The sequence below is a fragment of the Typopeltis vanoorti genome, chromosome 17, assembly GCF_054136105.1.
Source record: "Typopeltis vanoorti isolate ZY-2024b chromosome 17, IOZ_Tvanoo_1.0, whole genome shotgun sequence".
Lineage (NCBI taxonomy): Eukaryota > Metazoa > Arthropoda > Arachnida > Uropygi > Thelyphonidae > Typopeltis > Typopeltis vanoorti.
In genome coordinates, this window is record NC_143565.1 from 18,960,685 (window position 1) to 18,982,260 (window position 21,576).

The following is a 21,576-nucleotide window of genomic DNA, read 5'->3' on the forward strand; positions in this document are numbered from 1 at the left end:
ACCCTACTAACCACACCTTATTCAACTTCCAGAGATGACCCTTTGTTCTCTTCCCTCTAGCCAAGTGCTAAAACATTTCCCCTGCATCACTCCTACAAAACCCTTTAAGCAACTTAAATGTTTCTATCATATCCTCTCTTTTTCTCCTATCAACCAACTTCTGCAATCCACACACCCTCAATCTATCTTCATAGGGAACATTCCACTAACCATCTTGGTCTCTTGCCTCTGAATCTTCTCCATCACTTCCTCATCCTCAAGAAACCCTGGAGAACAGACTTGAGCACAGTAATCTGAATGTGGACGTATCAAAGCCTTATATAGAGGAATAACTTCCTTATCTCTATTTGTTAATGTGTTTTTCAATAGCCAAGTAATCTTATGGACTACCCTAGCAATATGTCCTCTAAACTTTATCTACCACCATGCCTAAATCTCTAGTTTCATCTATTTCCTGGAGTACAGTGCCATTAATGTGATATGCAGCTTGTAATCTGTTTATCCCAACATGCATAACTTTACATTTCTTCACATTAAATTCATTATCTTTTGTCCGTATCAACAGCATATTTAAATCATCCTACAAGCCCTCCACATTGCCATGTTCAACTATTACACTACCTCATTTTGCATTATTAGCAAACAACTGAATATTTCCTTTCAGATTATTTCCTATATCATCATGTACAAATTAAACACAATAGTCTCAGCACTGAACCTTGTGGCACACCACTGTTTTTACTTCGATTCTGCCCCCTCCACATACCACTTTTTGATATCTGTTCAGCAGCCACTCTCTCATCCACTTAACCAGTGTCATATCCATCCTCATTTGTTCTAATTTGTGTAACAGAGTTCCATGTGGTATTCTGTCAAATGCATTTGCAAACTCATTGTATATCCATTTCCTTTATCCAACTCTACTGTTATTACTCTATTATAAAAAGATAGTAAATTACTAAGCCATGACCTACCCTTCACAAAGCCATGTTGATCCTCATGCAGTATCATATTTTTATTTAACCATTCTTGAATTCCCTTTTTGACCAATTATTCTAGTAATTTTACCACCACGCTTGAGATACTGATTGGTCTACAATTTGCTACTGCAGTCTTAGAACCTCACTTATGCAAGAGAATTATATTGCCCTCTTTCCACTCCCTTGGAACTCTACCAGAGCTGAGACTTAAATCAAAGAGCCTAGTCAAAGGCATTGCCAGTTCCCTTGCACATTCTTGCAAAACCTTAACTGATATCCCATTTAATCCCGCAGCTGTATTTACATTGAGATTCTGTAATATCTTAAGAACCTCTAATTCATCCACCTCTGTTCCCACTTTAGTGTCTGCTACGTAGGTTAAAGCAATAACCTCACTAGGATGTTATAAACTTGCAAAGTGGTCATTCAGTAACTCAACTATTTTATCCACTTCTGTCTCCTCATGACCATCATCACTCATTAAGGTTAATCTTCCATAGTCATTCTTTTTCTTACTTGCCACATAACACAAGAACTCTTTGGGATTTCCTTTGGTCTGCTCTCTGCATAATCTGATTTTGCTTACCTTGCTTTGCTGATCACCTGTCTCTTTATATACCCTCCACAGCATTTTCTTCTTCTGCAGCTCATGCTTAATGATATTACTTATCCATCTAACTGCTACCTAATTAACCGTCCTTAACCTAGGTATACAATTTAATACTGCTTCTTCTAGATGACCCTTAGCTATATCCCATTCATTACTAACATCCTTACCATGCAGTGTTTTATGCCATGGCACAAATTTAAGCTTCTTCTTAAGCTTGTCATAATCACCTTCCTTGTAGTTCTTCATATATATCCCTTCTTGATAGAATATTCTTCATGTTGTACAATCTCCCAAGTCAAGACTGCATGGTCACTTTCACCAGTTGGAGGCAATGTTGTCATCTTGGTTATGGATAGCTGTTCTGATCTTATGACGAGGTCTTAATATCCTCCCACCCCTAGTCCCCTTCATCACATGTTGCCTGAAGTAATCATCTCTTAGTAGGTGTATAAATTCTGTTTTCTTCCTGTCATGTGATCTTTCTTTTTTCCAGTCTGTATCTCCATAGTTGAAGTCTCCCCCCCCCCCATAATAATCACTCGACCTGTACTCGTGCTAATTTGGCAATGCATGTCTTCCAGATTATGTGGAACTCTCTGGCCTATAACATCCAACAGTATATTTTGTCTTACTGGACTTAGTCTTACACCAGATTGTTTCAAATGAACAGCCACCCTTCTCTTGTCTCCTATTCTTTTTGGCTGCAATTCATCTGCTGTCATCAGCAGTACTCCCCCCCCCCCAATCATCTATCTTCTCTGTCTTCCCTGAAAATACTAAACCCTTCACATTCAATCCCTGTAACTACATCATCTGCTGTTAGCCAAGTCTCACTAATCCCTATACTTTTTGGCAAGGGTGCACTAACTAATGCCAAAAACTCCTCCCTCTTGTTCCTGATACTTCTGGCATCCCTTTAGTCCCCCACCTATCTTTACTTCCTGAATTGACTACCCTATTCAATATTTTTGTTTGAGAGACTAGATTTTACATTATGTCCATTTCATTCTCCTCTGTTTCCATGGCCACACATTCAACATTAATAATATCATTTCCATCATACTGTCAACATTTGCTGTGTTTTCATTGCCTAACAGACATTCACTTTTGAAACACTTAATACGTACTCCCTCTCTCTTTAGTTTCAAAGCTGTGTTTAATATTAAGCATATTGTTTATACAAGCATATTCATACAAATAATATCTAGATATCTAATTATATTATTTTTTTCTGTTTGATACTTTTTTTTAATCTTTTTTTTTATTGAATTATTGAGAATTTAAAAAGTGTGTTTGTGTGTGTCATCTTCTGCATGTATATGTATATTCACTCACACATGTAAAATCTCCCACGATAAGTAATTCTATAACTTATCATGTTAGGGTCTTAAGTCAGAAAAATATGTAAGATGTAATATAAAATTGATATAAAGTATATATGTGATAATAGTTTATAACGTGTAATATATGTAAAATTTTGATATTGCTTGTAATCGATTGTCGATTGTGCTCAGCACAAAAGAAAGAAAACTTTCTTTGTTAAATAATGAGACAGAAAAGTTGTCTGGATTAACAAAGAACAAAAAGTTCCTGAAGGGAAAAGTCGCAGTGACTTGCGAAGGTCACCAATAACAAAGACTTCAAAAAAAGGTACGCAAAAGTGATGTTGACATATGCCTGAGGGTGAGTGCATAACATGCAAAAGTGAAAGATAAAGGAAATTGAAAGATATTTCAGCAACCTCATGAGTAGGAAAAGGATTCCCAAGTTCTCAGCTCTGATTCTTCCCTGCGATCACTAGCATCTATAGCCAGGAACCAAAAGAGAGGCCTCGCCAATGTAGTCCCAGAACTCTTTTGGCATTGTCCCGATTGAAGACTTTCAGTAGTCAATGACCGAGGAAAGGAAAGGGGAATATCACCCGCAGTTCACACCAAACCATCATAGAGAAAGGATGAAATTCATTGCTGCAACATCCTGAAGAATAGGAGCAGCACTATAAACAAGACAGAAGAACGGGACATCCTAATGGAACTTTCACTGAGTGTGAAGGAAGATCTGTAAGTGATAAATTAATACTCTTGTGGCATGGAATGAGTTGCTATGTGAATATATGTAATGAACCATTATTTTAGTGGTGTAGAATATGTCAGAAGGCTAGCCTCGAACTGTCTGAGAGTGTTATTCAATTTATATTAGTGTATTGTTTAAGTCCTATGAGAACCTAGAATCAAGATTTAGAAACACTAGGAAAGCATAACTATATCTGCTTGATGTTTAGACTGTGTATGCATTTCTCAGTTATAATAAATAACTTGTAAACAACATGCTGATCTGATTTCTGTCAGTGCACTATTTCCAAAAAACTTGTGAACCTGTGTGCTAGTAGTATTTGTCATGACTTATCAGTCATGCATCACGCTTTATCATGTGGCAGTCCGATGGGAGAATCTGGGTGTGGTGAATGCCTGGAGAACGATTCCTGCAAGCATGTGTAGTGCCAATAGTGAAATTTGGAGGAGGTGGCATTACAGTATGGGGATGTTTTTCATGGAATGGACTTGGCCCTCTCGTAACACTACACGGAAATCTAAATACAGAAAGGTACAAGAAGAACATTTTGACCCATTGTGTACTGTCTATGGTAGAAGATCAATTCGGTGATGACTATTGTCTGTATCAATATGACAGTGCCATCTTCCATAAAGCAAGGTCTCTGAGGGAATGGTTTGTGTGACAATAATATTCCAGAAATGGACTGGCCGGCCCTGACCTGAATCCCATAGAACACCTTTGGGATGAATTAGAATGTCGATTTTGCTCCAGACCCCCAACAACCCACATCACGAACTGCTCTGGCTATATCTCTTCAGGAAGAAAATGGGCTACCATTCTTCCAGAGATTTTTCTGACACTTGGTAGTCCCCAGCAGAGTTAAAGCTGTCACAGAAGCAAAGGTGGACCCACTCCGTATTAATGTCCACTATTGGAAAGTGTATCACAGGGAAAGTCTGATTACAGTTTTGAGTAGGTGTCCCGATATTTTTGATCAGATAGTGTATATCTGACCCACACAGTAAAGGTAGCAAGACGTGTTGCATATCAGTGTGCCAGGTGTGAGTAAAAAAAAATAAATAATAATAATAGTAATCCAGCATTGCTCAGTGTCTCTCACAAGTACTAACCAGGTGCAGTATTGTTTAACTTGGTGATTAGACAAGAACTAGTGTATTTAGCATAGTCTTGCTGCCAATCATGTTAAGCAGTATTTTGACTTGTTCAATATTTATTTATTTATTTTTATTTATTCAATGTCCTTGTCTGTCTTCATTATTTTTGTCTTGTATATCTAGTCAGTTGAAACTCCTTGACTGCATTGTTTCATTTCATCAAGTTCTTTAGTATTTATTTTTCTTTTCTCTAAGTTGTATGTTTTACATGGCTTTTATCAGTCAATAATGTTACCTGCTTATTGTAGGTAAATATTTCAAGAGTAGAGATGCATAATTGACCAGTCCTATTGATTTTATATGTCAGGATGCTGACCTTTTTGAATTATTGCTTTCTTCTTCATGTAGCTTCCTCAGTGAGAGGGTGCAGCATCATGTCCTTCTAGTTCTCTCTGTTGGTGGCTTTCCTTTTTGTTTCTGCATAGCCATGTGAACATGTCGATGATCTTATATCTTCAAGCCATGGCCTTCGTTTTTTGCCTCTTGATCCTTTTCCCATAATTTTTCCTTCTAAAACTGTTAATATCCTCTGTCCTGCTGAACCTCTCAGTACATGTCCTGCCAATCTCATCTTTCTCTGGATCATTTCCTGTGATAAAGATCTCTGTGTTCTCATTCTCTGTAGGACATCTGTATTTGTCACATGTTCTGTCCATGGGATTTGCAGAGTTCTCCTATAGCACCACATTTCAAAGGCCATTATCTGTTGCCTTACTCTCTTCTTTGAATATCCAGGTCTCACTTCCATATATGAAAATTGGCCACACTAATGTTCTTATCATTCTTTTCTTTGTCTCGATACTCACAGAACTTCTGAGCAGATCTTCATTTTTCCAGAATGCATCTTTAGCTATTGCTGTTCTTGAAAGTTTATTTTTTAATTGGTTAGACTATAATAAATTTAGTTTAATCCTTTATCCAAGTGTGAGCAAACAAAGTTTGCACCTGAAAATATCTTCAGGACTGGGGTAAGGTAGTACAACACTGGGAAACTTGTAGCAAAGGTGGACCAAGCTGACATCACTCCTATCTCAGTATCTCCCATAATGCAAAACACATCTCCTTGCTATGGATATGTATAATGTCATACATTAAGGGAAAGGCCACTACCCAGATTAGTTTTGACCTTTATTGAGGTCTCTTCAATAAGAGCCAGGCCCAGAAGTGGAGATACCAGGCAGAAGCAATGGCAAGGTCATCTTTACCTATAGGAGTTGCCAAAAGGTGTGCCAACTTTTTATTAAATTACTCTGGATTTAGAGAAAGATGTTGAAAGTTTATTTTTCGCTTGGTTAGACTATAATAAATTTAGTTTAATCCTTTATCCAAGTGTGAGCAGACAAAGTTTGGGCCTGAAAATATCTTCAGGACTGGGGTAAGGTAGTACAACACCGGGAAACTCGTAGCAAAGGTGGACCAAGCTGACATCACTCCTATCTCAGTATCTCCCATAATGCAAAACACATCTCCTTGCAGATATGTATAATGTTATGCATTAAGGGAAGGGCCAGACTAGTTTCGACCTTTATTAAGGTCTCTTCAGTGGGAGCTAGGCCCAGAAGTGGAGATACCAGGCAGAAGCAATGCCGAGGCCATCTTTACCTATAGGAGTTGCCAAAAGGTGTGCCAACTTTTTATTAAATTACTCTGGATTTAGAGAAAGATGTTGAAAGTTTATTTTTCACTTGGTTAGACTATAATAAATTTAGTTTAATCCTTTATCCAAGTGTGAGCAAACAAAGTTTGTGCCTGAAAATATCTTCAGGACTGGGGTAAGGTAGTACAACACCGGGAAACCCCAGTCCTGAAGAAAATTTGTGGCCTTTAGCAAGAACGTTCAGTTTGTCTTCCTAAACTTCCTTCTCTAATCAACATTTCATTGGGGCACCAGATACTAAGGCAATTGATGTGAAGTTATTAGCATCTATATATAAGTAGCCCAGTCGTGAAGTGACTTCATGTGCAAACTTTGTTGGCTTACACTTGGATAAAGGATGAAACCAAGAATATGATTTCTTGGCTTCTTTAATTTATTTCTATTAGATGTGTCGCCATTTGTTCCTTTCTTCGTACGAAAGTCTGGCATTTAGATCTCCCATTATTAATAAATAGTCATTCAGGTTTATTTCATCTTTTATATTTTGTGAATTTGAACAGAAGACATGTTCCTCTCGTCCTTTCTCTGGGGCATCAGCTCCAGTAACAGTCATGAAGCCACGGTTTATTTCTAATCCTAGTTCTAGAATTCTCTTGCTACAGTATTTATAATGAGTATATTTTAAACTGATTTATGAATAAAAATCATTGCTTTTGCTCCTTCCTTTTTTGACTCCACTATGGATGCAGTTATCTGTTTCATCTGAGTCTTTGTTTTTGTTATTGCTGCTAATTTGATATTTCTTTCTACTAACGTTTTGTCTACATCTTATACTCTTGACATTTCAAGTAGCGGTATTCGAGATATTTTGTTTATTTGTATTCTTTTTGCCTTTCCTTGTCCTGCTCATATCCTTGAACATGTCGAAATTGTTTTCCAGAGAGATAGTCTGTTTTTTCTATCCTGAGACTTTATAGTAAGAAAAAACATAGCTGGGTTGGTTACTGGCCTATCTTGGTGTGCTATCCTTAGAACCTCCAAATTTGTCTTAAGTCTCCCTTCTCTCGTTTGTACCTATCCAAGTTTCCCACTGAAATTGGTTGAAATTTCCTATCTTCCATTTGGTTGCTTAGATTCCAGGGTTCAACATGTGGAGGTGAGAGTTGGATTGGGGAGAAAAGACTAGGTTATCCTTCCTAAGAGGATCATATATTGTGAATCTATCCCCTTTAAACCCCAAAATATTAAAATTGTAGTGTAAATGGTGAATTATACAGAGCAGTATGTAGTCTATATTTAAGTTGAGTCTGGAAGATGGTTTAACATATTCATCACTGTTATTCATCATTTATTATTATTATTATTATTATTATTATTATTATTATTATTATTATTATAATAAATGATTATAATAATAATACCTCCAGGGAGTCCAAAGACTAATTGTTGGAGGGCATCTACTCGACAACTCCATCTCCACCACTCGCAACTACCTTCATCATCTACCACCACCACTAGTATTTTTGCAGACAATCACAAATATCCATGCCCATGGCAGGATTTGAACCCACAGCCTTTTGGCTGGAGAGTGGATACGCTAACCACTCAGCCAACCAGGACGGCCATATATAGATCAATTTATGAATGAAAATAGCATTTAAACCTGATTTCAGAATTGGAAATATTAAACTCATCTGTAGCAGTATTTCTTTATATGTAGATTGCTATACATAAAGAAATACTGCCAAAGTCTTTAGGATTCTTTAACTGAATTGAATAACTGGTGTAGTGACAAGTTTGTTATGAAATAACAATAAAAGAGAAAAACTATGCTAAAAATGCAATAGTGTGGAAAACATTTACTGCATTCTAAGTACAAAACCTAGAACAAGCAAAACATTTCAGCTGTTTAGATATAATTATTAGTGAAAATGGCAAATTAAATATAGAAGTAGATAACTGAATAAGCAAAGCTCAATATGGGGAGCCAGTTTAGTAATCTCTATGGAATAAAAGAGAAATCAGTCTAAACACTGAACTAGCAGTGTACAAGACATGCAACAATGCCAAACTCATTGTGGAGTTGAAAGTTGGATTAGAAATGAAACAGTTAATTGAATACTAGGTACCAGTAATTTGAGTAAGCCAGAACTGTTTTGAGAAATTAAAGAAGTGAACAGTTCATATTAAAAATGTGAAGATATTAGGAAGGAATGTGACATCATCAGCATTGAAGAGTGAGTACAAGTAATGTAAGGTGGTATAATCATTAAACAAAATGGGAGAAAAAAAATTACCTAAAATGTTTTGGGATTATGATTAATTTTTGTAACTTCAAAACATAATTGATTTTGGTCATATGCCAAATGAGGTGTTTTGCTCAATATTGTGCATGAAATCTAAATGAGGAAATCATTTTGGTACAATACAAAATTTGTGGCTTCTTGCAAGAACATTGTTAGTCTTCCTAAACTTCTGCTTCTAATCAATATTGATGTTTTCCATGGTGAATCTTGAGGATTGTAGTAGTTGGGCACATCAAAGATTTGTCAAATGAAAAGGCAGAATGAAATGGATTGTACTGTCATCTGCAAAATTATGCAGATGACATAGTTGGTTTGAAGTCAGAGAAAGAGTGGGTGAATGTACAGTACCCTGGAGTACTTCTGCATTGGTGGGGAACCGTTCATCATGTTGCATAGTGAGCGTGAGAAAGTTCGTAATCCAATTGCAAGGTGTAAGACAGACCATAGAATGGCAATTTGTTATTTCACATGCTTTTGAAGTGTTGAGAGTGACCATGTGAGTTTCTCCAAAATTTTTAATGACTTGAGTCCAGAGGTGAAGGCTAGGAGAGTAGTGGAATCCATATCACTAGTCACTGATTAATTGGTACGTCTCCAGGTGGTTTCAGAAGTTTGATTACCTTCTCCATGATTTTAGAGAAAACAGAAGTCAGGAATTGGATGGTAGGCAAGCAATTCTTGCTAAAGTGTCGGGGGGGGGGGGACATTGCCCTGTCATCAATGCAGGAATTGGAAGAGAGGAATGATGGCAGTAAGTCAACCTTGTCTTTGGGTGAGGTGGCTATGGTGTCATATGTGAGTGGACAAAAGTTGCACTCAGTGGCCTTGGCAAGGAACCAGAAAGCTCAATGCCTATATTCAACTGTGGTATATGCAGAATGAGCAGTTGGAGTTTTGGTCTTGAGACGCCCATAGTATGCTGAGTTTTTTCTTCTTTTTTTTTTTTCCTGTATTGTGTTGGCACACTTTGATGAGAACTAGATCTTTGTAGTGGCTATGAATTTTGGGTGGAATGAGGGCCTTCATTCTTTTGAGGATGATTTCTGTTATTCAGTCTGAGTAGGTGTTTGAATCAAGAGAACTGAAGCAATAGTCACTCTATGTGACTATTGCTTCAGTTCTAAGGAGTAGAAGTCAGAGGTCATTCCATTTGACACTCTTATAGTGTGAAAGTACTCGAGACTGAGAATTTGTGGGTGAAGGTTATTCCATGGCAAAGGGGACTGAATAAGGTTGTGGTCTAAGTTAGCAAGAGAATAACTGATTTCCCAGTATATTTGGAAAGGGAGCTTATTAAGAAGAGATCAAGTGTGTCGTTAGATTGGAGGTAGAGTCTATTTGTCATTGCTAATGACAAATACCTTGGCATCCCTCCCTCCTTGATCAGTAAAAACAGAAGGGAAGCCAATTTGGACAATGAATTCACTATTAGGGTATTTTGACTGCAGAAAATTGAGTTTTAGAGAGAGAGATAGTTGCATAGGTCAGAGCAGTGGTTATCAGAGTTTGAGGAGTGGCAGAGAATAGATGAATGTGACAGGTTGAATAGAGAAATTTTGAGCTAAAGCAGATCAAATATTAAATGGGAGTGGGGTGTTGAGGTTTTGCATTCTCTGATATGGAGGTTAGTTCTGATGAATGCATGTGCTGTCCTTGTGGTGGAAGAAATTGTATAATGTGTAGTTCAGATAGCTGAAATGGGCAGTGTTAAGGTTGCCAGCTTGGATTCTGTTAGGAATAGTAATTATTGTTTAAATGAGTGTAGGTGGGTGGTGTATATTGTTGTTTAAGCCACAAACAGTGGTGGATGCAGAAACTTTAATTTTTACATAAAAAAATGGTGTTTTTTTTCCTGATTTTTTTTGTTGTTGTTTACATTGTTTTTATGCTTTTTAATTGTTTTTTGTGGGAGATTTTGCACGATAATGCAGATTATAAAAATCTGCATTATCACTCCAGAGGGAATGCAGTCTCCTGTTCACATGTGGCCTCAACAGCTCTCTCCACAACCATTGTACTTGGTATCTTTTCAGTCATGAACTGGCAAAGTAATGGCAGCACTAAATCCATGCTAGCTAATTGGGAAGCTGATTTGTTACTAATTAGTTCAGTTTGATGTGCTACCATTATCTGATCCATGGAATTGTTTTACTGTTATACTCTTGAATTGGGAAAGGGTCTGGGCTCCTACAGTGTGTGATTGGCCTGTCATGGATAGCATCATGCACACTGTATAAGGGAAGAGAGGATTGACAAAATATGGCCGCAAGCCATTTCAGGACTTTGGTAAATAATAAAGTAACACGTAAAAACCACAGTGATATCACTGTGGTTTTTATGTGTTACTTTATTATTTAATTACTATGCCACAGGTTCCACTAAAAATTAGGCCTTTGGTAAGCAATATCATGGTATTTCATTGGGCAATGAAAGATGGATATGTGTTTGCAGTGGCAGTACTTGCCAGTTACATCAGAACCTCATTTGCAGAAGTAGGCTATGCTTGTGGGAAGTTGGGGATGATTTGACTGCGAGAAACTATATATTGCATATTGCACACTGAGCTCTTTTTAATAGTCTTAGTATAGTATAGTATCCTGTATGTCCCTCGAGGATACATATAATGAACTCATAAGGATGTTGATATGCTTAACAAGTCATTTTTTTAATAAAATAAACTATTAGTTATTTTACTCAGTGAACAGTTTATGTGCATAAAGCATACTTAGCATGTCATCTTTATTGTACATTTTAGAAATTCTTTGAAAATGTCTTGTAAATTATTATATTGTAAATGCATTTGAGTGATAGTGACATTTCTGCATATTCCATTAGCAATTGATATCTATGTATTATTTTAGTACAATTAGTAATTTGTAATGTATTTTTATTTTTTTCTTGTTTATAATAGCATGGAAAGTTATTTCAAGAGAACTCGAATCAATAAAGCACACACCAGAAGGAAAAGGTAAGATAATTCAAATAAAAACATATGCATAAAGTGGAATAGGCTAATTTGTAATTATTCCAACTTTTATAACTTAATATGAAAATTACATCCAAAAGGAACCTTAAATTTGGAAATGGTCTTGAATTTTTGTAAATTTCTGCAAAAAATCTTTGTATTATAATCATCTGAAGCACACCACCATATTTATTAAAATAAGATGGATTTTTTAAAATATTTTTATTAGCCAAAAATAGTCTTAAATTTGCATTCTTCAGAATTATTCATTTTTTGATGCTTTTATAGTTAGGAATGTGTATATGTACACATACCGGAAAGAATACACACACACGCGCGCGCGCGTACGTCACACGCATAGAGAATTGCCGCGTTGGACTTCAACTGGAAGCCACAACTACCATTTTCTGCCTTAGACTATCCAAATTACACCCACACAGTGATTCTTTCCATCACAAGTGGTGCTTGTGCATTTGGCAAATCTGACATCCCATGCCAGTGAATGCAAATACTCTCCCTCAAAATTTCCTTGCCTTGTTCTGTTGCATTATTTACTATCTTTATCATTTAATAAATTCTGAGGTTTCATTCAATCTCTTTTGAATGATTATCTCTAAAGCTTGATTTTCTGCAGGTTCATATACACAAGTGTTGGAATCCTCTTCATTGGGCACTTCATTGTCCAGCTTCTCTCTTTCAGCTTTATCAATTGAAATAAAAGAAATGCTGAGTAAAGTTTTCCTCCAAAATTTCTGGAAGGAGATCTTATTACCTGTGGTAGTGGAATTTCTGATGTCTCTATATGAGAACGACTAACTTGCCTTCAGTTGAAAAGTTCTTAATTATTCTACACATTCTAACCAGAATTTGAACTGAGGTCTTTCCTACCAGAGTTGTCTCTATTGACACACCATGGAGGCACATCTTTAAAACATGTTTGAAATGTTTGTGCTTTAGTGGTTCTTTATGTCAGCAGTTTGGTTTTGTGTAATTAAATATTTGAGGAAAAGATTTTCTTTGTGACATAAAGATATAATGCATTCACCATGTATTTAGCCTAGTTTCTTAACTCACATTTACTGGAATGTTTGAAAGTGAGATTAAAAGTGTAGAACGGGAGAATGGTTTGACTGATGTAAAAAATGAAGAATTAGCTGCAATGAGGGAGATAGCTCAGTTGCATGGAGTGATACATATGGCGAAGTGGCAGCTAGAGCGATTGCAAAATTGTCTACCAAGTGGATCAGCTAACAAAAAGAAGCAAGTGTGAGATAAGAAAAATGAAGGTATAATCAGGAGACAAAGAAAAATTAAAGAGTGAGTGTTATACAATGATTCAGTTGTAAAAGGTATGATCGATGAGAGTGTTTGACAAAATCGTGCTTTCCTGGTGCGAAAATTAATGATGTAAGCAAGGCTATTAGAGCACAAAAGCATAGGGTGAAAGAAATGATTGTAGTGGCTGGAACGAATGATTTAAAAGGAGAAAATATGGTATGAGAGAGGACTTGAAAGAATTACTGGAAGTAGCAAAAGAAAAGAGTGAGAGGGTTAAAATAGCGAGTTGCTGCAGTATGACAGAGTGCAGTTGAGAAGTAGGGCCATAATTGCAAATGACTGTGTAGGGTATGCAGGAGGAGTGGTGTGGAGTTTGACAGGTGAAAAGACTTACATAAGGAGGATGGTTTGCATCTGAATGGATTTGGTGTTCGGAGACTGGAAAAATCGTTGTTGAATGAAGTGAAAGTGGATGTGCAGAATCAGGAAAACTAGAGCTTTGGGGGGGGGGGGGGGGCTGTTGAGTGGATATGCAGACATCAGTGAGGCAGTTGAGTGTAAGAATGTGTATAATATGCCTGAGTTAGTACCAATGGTAACAAACCAGAATGGGATAGTTAGTATAAGGCGTCAAGATAGGGGTGGGACTAGGGGGCTTTTGCACTTTATGTACACTAATGCCAGGACCATTAGGAACAAGCAGGAGGAATTTTTGGCCTTGGTTGGCTCATCATAGCCAAAGGTTATTGGCAGATTGAGTTCAGTTGAAATGGCATTTCCACTGTAACGAAGATTGTGGCTTCTCTTGGTTAGAGTTTTAATAATGCCATATTGTTGAGAGGGATGGTGGTGGGAGAGTTTGCGAATGTATCTGCCTGTGTAAGTAGGTTTTCTATATACAGTGAAGGAAAGGTTACCATTAGTAAGGTGTGTGTTACTAAGGTGTCTAGGAAGGGTAAACTATTGTTATTTTCCTTTTCCAATGGAACTGCCCTTTCAACCGAACTCAACCACATACACAACACCTTCCTTTCCAATGGCTATAGTTATTACAGAATTTAAAAAATAATCAGTTCCTCCCCTGCCATATCTTCTGATTCTGAAGGATTTCAGAAATGCCATCACCAGGTTCTTAAAAAAGTACAACCTCCACACTGTTTAAGCCCCACCATAAACTTGCTACCCTTATCTCTTCTACCAAAGATCAGTGCCTGAAGTTTATAAAGTACCCTGTTTCTGCAAGTTGGCTTACTTTGGCTGGACAGGTAGATCAGCAGTCATCCACTTAGAAGAACACAAATCATACATCTGCAAACACGACTGTGGTCAAGTTGGCCTTGTAGACCATGTTTTGGATGTAATTCACAGGATCTTCTGGAAAAAAACCACCATGCTCCACCATAGTAAATTCAAAAAAGAAAGATTGTTTTTCGAATATGCAGCAGCACTCAGAAATCAACTGCATTTAATAAATAAATACAGTTGCATGAAACTTCCCAAAATTTGGGGAATATTAATTATCTGAGATCCTACCTTATATCCTCAGCTACCTGCAAACATCCATAGAGGGTGCACCACCTAGATAGGACTTCAGTCTCACGTGTTTCCATTAGTATTGTGTTGTATTTGAGTGTGTGTTACAATAGTTTTTTTTTTTACTTACAATTATAATAACAGAATTAACTCGCGTAAAATATTCTTTATTAGTAGAATTTTCGCCTGAGTATCACAGGCATCATCAGTACAAGTACAAAGGCTAATTAAACAATAACTGACATATTCACAAGGTGCCACCTAAGTAGCTAATGTAAGATAATTAAAAAAGATCATTAAATTTCCTAAACGTGTTTAAAAAAAAAAACAGCAACAACTATATATGTGTGTATACAATTGCAAAAGTTAGGAAATATTGGCTGATTTATAGAGTACAGGTATCCCTTGATTAATGCGATTAATTAATCCCTCGATGTTACCACTGTTAAGTTGTGAATGAAGATATTTTATATGTTTTAATACTTCATTCACATTTAACATAATCCACCATGTCATAAGCAAGACTTGTAAATATTACTTGTTGTTAGTCTCTTGCTTGTAATATATTATTCATATAAATGCTTTGAGTTTTGTTTGTTATTAATTAATTATTTAATCTTAGAATATGTAATAATAATGAAAAGACATATATAAATATGTCTTTCATTTTATTTAGTTTATTCTGTAAAATTTATTATAAGAAACTGTGTATATATAAATTTAAATGTATATTATATGAATTGTGATGTATCTTTTTTTATTTCTGTATGTAAGAGTGATTTTATGTAATTCTTCTGATTGGATTTGACTGCTGAAGGGGAAACAGAGTTTATTTTAATTAGCTCGTGCTGAGAACGTGAGCTACTGTATATAAACAGGGAAGCCAGTGGATATAAGCTGAACTGGTTAGAACCGGATTTTGGCGGGAAGAAGGAATGTAGTTGATTGGAAAATGAAAGTAAGTAAAGAGGATAAGCTTTAGAGACAGCATAGAGACCGGTTGTGTGTAACAGAAGGGGGAATTGATATATGCCGTAAATCAACTACGAAAGGACCGGGAATTAATAGGCATCGTGAATTACTTCTATTCTTCCACAAACCACTTGGAAAATACTACAATATTTTCCAAGTGATTTGTGGAAGAATAGTGCAGAACTAAAGTTAATACATAGAAGAAAATAAGGAATTAGTAGATAACTGAAACCTAGTGCATCAAGACTTGTATATTTCTGTGTCTATAATTCAGTTATTATAGTGGAAGATTTCTTTAGAATTGTGTAGCCATAAAGTAAAAGTCTACAAGAATTTCAAATGTGCCTTTATGAATTTGATGTGTAGAAGCAGTAACCCAGTAAGAGTTGTCCTTTCTGTAACCTGTGAAGCTATAACTGTTAACTCCATCGGATATATTTTAACCTTAGCTGTGGTGTTATATCGATTAATGGTCGAATGTTAGATGTACTGAAGTACTTTCCCCTCAAAATAATAAGTGTCATGTTGTTCTATTAAATGTTAGCTGACTGAGAAAGAATAAAGTGTAGCCTGTCATAAGATAACATCTGGAAGGTCGAACTTTTAAGAACTGTTTTCAACTTGATTGACTGAACATAAAGAACTGATAAATGAATGATTGATAATTTATGAATTGTAATTATTCTGAATACTTTAAACTGAGCTAATATATTTATGATATGATTCATCAATTGGTTAGAGTGAAATATGTCAGAGAAATACTAATGTTTTATGAATTAACAATTGTTAACATTAGTCATGATCCTCAAATCTAATTGAGAAGTTATTAATGTATGAATGTGAATTCTTATAATATTTTAATTGGATAACCTTTTGCAGATAGTTATACTTAAATGTATATATTGTACTTTTCCACATTAAATGTTTTCCTTTGTTGAGATAAACTTGGTGTTTGCCTGATTTTCTTTCATTGCACCGTTCATAAAATTATTCGGACCTTTGCGGAAGCCTTAAATACTAGTAATAGCCTCAGCCTGAAGATAAAGAGATAATATAAGTATAGTTGATGATTGATTCCTCTATATTATTTAGACCAATCTAAATAATATAGGGTGGCACAGTATAATATAAATTTCTTTATATTCAGATGAGCATCAATCAACAACTAACCAAGTATAACGGAAATTTAAAGAGATAAAGATAAGATTAACAAACCAACATAAATGGAACAGTCAGTTAGGTGGGACATTCCAACACCGCATATATCAAAATTGTGTTAATCAAATATAATAATCAATGGTAAAAATTACAATTCGTCCATGATCGATTACTACATTAATAATTCATTTTACGGTACTCTTTTAGGAAAGATAAAAAATGAATGCAAAGTAAATGTTTAATAAATGTTTGTACCTACATTAGTTACTGCAATTTTTTATGAAAAGAAAGTTATCAAGAGTCGTTTGAACAGTTTTAGTTTTTTCCTATCAGCATAAGTTCTACCATAATAAGCAAAATGACTCTCTAGATTTTGGCAAACAAGCATTCTTTGATTAACATCTCGATCCATATCCATTACTTGCTGCTTAAGGGATTCTAAACTGTGAAATATCCATCCGGTTCTTTAATTGTTATCTCTTTTGGAACCTCATCTTCGCATTCCATTTGTTCATGGTCTTTATATGCATGTTGCTGTTCAATTTCAAGAAGATTGTTGTCACTGAAATTTTTTCAGTTTGAATCTAATCATTTTTTAACATCTGCATCAACACTATCAAAACCAATGTCTTCACCAATTGCAACAATTTCTTCAACCACGTTGTTCACAGGATTTTGAAAACCACCTAAGTCATTAGCGCATTCTGGCAAAAGATTTTTCCAAACAGCTCTCCTGCAGCTAGAAGACACCTGCTCCCATGAGTCATGAATGTTTTCAACTGCGTGTTTAATGCTAAAATTTTTCAAAAATTCTTGGAGCCTAATTGCATTTTCTCCTGTTGTCGTTTCTGCTGCCTTTGAGAATGTCTTTTTAAGAAAATAGGCTTTGAAAGTTGCAATGACGTCCATGTCCATGGGTTGTAGCAATGATGTTGTATTTGCTGGAATTTTGGAACATTTAAAGGCATGTTAATTAAAACTCTTGCCGCATATATAAAAGGATTGTTACAATTAATTTCGCTGCATTAATAAAATCCTGCGTTAAGCAAGGGATACTTGTACTATCTCCCACAAAGGGGATAGACATAGACCATTGGATCTGTGAATCCAATGGTCTATGTGAAAAAGACAAGAGTCATCCACTTTTGTGAATGACATTTGTCTTGTTCCTGTGAAACGTTACTTCACTCCCCTCACTTAAACAGATCTGATGGTCTACTTCTATCCCCTTTGTGGATAGACGTAGACCATACTCTATAAATCAGCCAATCTTTCCTAACTTTTGTAATTGTACACACATGCACACACACACATATATATATATATATTGTGATTATTCATTTTTACTCTGTAGAAAATATGATAAATTATTTTAAATGACTGATACCGAGAGATAAAGAGATGACATGGTTTATTTAAAAAAAAGATACTACTAGTTTACTAGTTTCGTTGAATGGATCAACTTCTTGAGGTATCACAATTAAAGAAATATACAAAAAATAACAGATACTTAAAAATTGCATTAACAGTATACTAGTCCACAAAAACAGTAGTACATTTTGAAAACAGTAATGCGATAGCTTTAGTTCCAAATAAAAGTTGACTACGTGCTGTCACGAATGTGCCAGTATTAAACAGAGGCAAGGTGTGCATCAGAAAGATTGAAACTTAGGGAGTTATTTATATGGAAAGAATCTAAGGCAATTTCTCTGGATTCGACAATCTTTCTTTCGAGTTCATCATAGCACACATGGATATTAGAAGTTTGTGTCCAGTCCACAATGTGATGGCGGCCTTCATCTAAGTTTGCGGAGAAAAGAACATGGCTAAAAAGAGCGCTGGCTCTAGTCCTGTTGTAGGAAATATCTCTACGGTGTTCTTCCAAATGTAGAAGGATGGATTTAGCAGTTTGGCTTTCCACAATCACATAAGATCTTGTAGACTCCTGGAAACTGAGTTGGAAGATGTTTCTCTTTAGGTTTACTAAGTATGGAGCGAAGTTTTGGAAGCGTAGTGAAGCAAGTTCTGAAGTTAAATTTTTTGAGAATTTTAGCTAGTTTTGGTGAAAGAGAGCTGATGTAAGGCAAAGAAATAAAGGGCTCTGGGAGAAGAGGGATCTTCAGAAGCAGTTGAGTGACAGAGAGAAAGAAATTTTTCAATCTTAGTAGGAAAGAAACCATTATTGATAAAAGTCTTTTTAAGAAAAAAGGAGTTCATTTTCAATTTCTGTTTCTTCTGTTAGTAAAGATTTGGCCCGGTGTGCTAAGGTAAAAATAATACCAAATTTTTGCGGAGGGTAGTGATGGGAAGAAGCATGAAGGTATCTGTCAGTATGAGTAGGTTTTCTAAAAATTGAGATTTTAATACTTTCAGAACATCTGGTAAGCTTCAGATCTAGAAAGGGGAGGCAGTCATCAGATTCCAGGTAAAAGAGATTTTTTTATGAAACTTGTATAAGTGGTCCAAAAACTTCAGAACTTGCTTTACTACACTTCCAAAACTTTGCTCCATACTTAGTAAACCTAAAGAGAAACATCTTCCAACTCAGTTTCCAGGAGTTTACAAGATCTTATGTGATTGTGGAAAGCCATACTACGGCCAAACTGCTAAATCCATCCTTCTACGTTTGGAAGAACACCGTAGAGATATTTCCCACAACAGGACTACAGCCAGCGCTCTTTCTAGCCATGTTCTTTTCTCCGTTAACTCAGATGAAGGCCGCCAGCACATTGTGGACTGGACACAAACTTCTAATATCTGTGTGTGCTATGATGAACTTGAAAAAAAGATTGCCAAATCCAGAGAAATTGCCTTAGATTCTTCCCATATAAATAACTTCCAAAGTTTCAATCTTTCTGATTGCACACTGTTCAATACTGGTGCACTCGTGACAACACGTGGTCAACTTTTATTTGGAACTAAAGCTCGCATTACTGTTTTTGTGGACTAGTACTGTTAATGCAATTTTTAAGTCTCTGTTATTTTTTGTATATAATTTATAATATTTTCTACCGCGTTAAAATGAATAATCACAATATCAATTTTCCTGATGACGAGGAATTAAATTCACTTATCAAAGAATATCAGAAGAATCTCGGGACCATTGGATTATACATTAACAGACTTGTGTTTCTAAAAAGATGTAAGTGCAATTCCATTATTCCACGCTTCCTTAACTTTAAAGAATCCATAAAAACCGCTAAAGCTGAAAGAATTTACTGCAGAGCCAAACTGGAACTTTTATCGGAACACATTTTTGAAACCAAACGTTGTCTTTCCACTTATTTCTCAAAGAAGTCCTATTTTTGAAACCTATTTATCTCATTCTCTAGACAGTTCATCTTGGAACCATTTAAAAGAAATTAGCACACTCTTAAAGCTTCTAAAATTCAGAATTCTAATAAAATTAACCTAATCAGAAAATTTGATTCTCTTAAATATATGCAAGACCGCCAAACTTCTCATTTTGATTCTACCTTTTTGAAAAAAAGTTATCAATAATTCTTCCCACCAGCTGTCTTCGGCAGAAGAAAGTATACTTGCTAAATGTCTTAATTTTGTCACTGCTCCTACCTCCATACCTAAAGAACAACTCTTAACGAAGATAGAAAAGGCGGCATCTTTATTACCAATCAAAGAAGCTAACATCCTTCGTATAGAAGCCGTTTTCACCATAAATCATGCTAGACCACCTCCAGACAACATCTCTTACTCTGAAAGAGTAGCTATTAAGTCTTTAAAAAAATAATAATGATATCGTGATTCTACCTGCTGACAAAGGGAATGCGACTGTCATCTTAGACAAGTTTGACTACCATAATAAAATTTTGGAATTTTTAAACAGTGATACTTGATCTGAACTTAACAGTGATCCTACAATTAAATTACATAATAGAACTAATAATTTATTAAAAACCACCTTGGAGTTACCAAGAACCATCCATCTTTCACTTAAATCACTTCATCCTTTAATCCCTCGATTAAATGGTCTCCCCAAGATACACTCGCCTACCTAAAACCTTTCTAAGTACCTTGCAACTTTTTTAAGAAATCTTTCTGGAATTTCCTCTTCTCATATTAAAAACTCTGCTGACTTTGTATCAAAAATCAAGGACATCAAGCTTAAAAAAACAGATTTAATGGCTAGTTTCAATATTATCTCTCTCTCTCTCTCTCTTCACAAATGTTCCTGCTCAAGAAGTCCTCAATTTTCTAAAGAACAAATTATCCAAAAAACTCTTTGCTTTACTCTCCCATTGCATAAAGTCAGGATACTTCAAATATGACAATAAGATCTACTTACAAAACTCAGGTCTAGTCATGAGCAGCCCACTCTCTCCGATTCTCACAGATATATTTCTTAACGATTTTGAAGAAAATGCTATTAACTCCTTCCCCCTTAAACCAAAATTTTGGTATCGTTATATAGACGATATATTCCTCATCTGGGAAGACGGTGTCAACAACCTGAATTTATTTTTGGACCACCTAAACAAGTTTCATGAAAAAATCTCTTTTACCTTCGAACTGGAATCCGATGACTGCCTCCCCTTTCTAGATCTGAAGCTTACCAGATGTTCTGAAAGTATTAAAATCTCAATTTTTAGAAAACCTACTCATACTGACACAGATACCTTCATGCTTCTTCCCATCACTACCCTCCGCAAAAATTTGGTATTATTTTTACCTTAGCACACCGGGCCAAATCTTTACTAACAGAAGAAACAGAAATTGAAAATGAACTCCTTTTTTCTTAAAAAGACTTTTATCAATAATGGTTTCTTTCCTAATAAGATTGAAAAATTTCTTTCTCTCCATCACTCAACTGCTTCTGAAGATCCCTCTTCTCCCAGATCCTTTATTTCTTTGCCTTACATCAGCTCTCTTTCACCAAAACTAGCTAAAATTCTCAAAAAATTTTACTTCAGAACTTGCTTCACTACGCTT

At 35.7% G+C, this 21,576-nt stretch overlaps 1 protein-coding gene across 1 annotated transcript in view; it reads left to right on the forward strand.

The window, feature by feature from the left end:
* Positions 1-21,576, forward strand: part of LOC150097202 (MAPK regulated corepressor interacting protein 2-like) — an 85,299-nt gene that overhangs the window by 40,656 nt on the left and 23,067 nt on the right. The window contains exon 4 of the mRNA XM_090407135.1: positions 11,635-11,691. Coding sequence (XP_090263261.1) covers positions 11,635-11,691 — 57 coding nt within the window. The remainder of the gene's footprint in view (positions 1-11,634; positions 11,692-21,576) is intronic.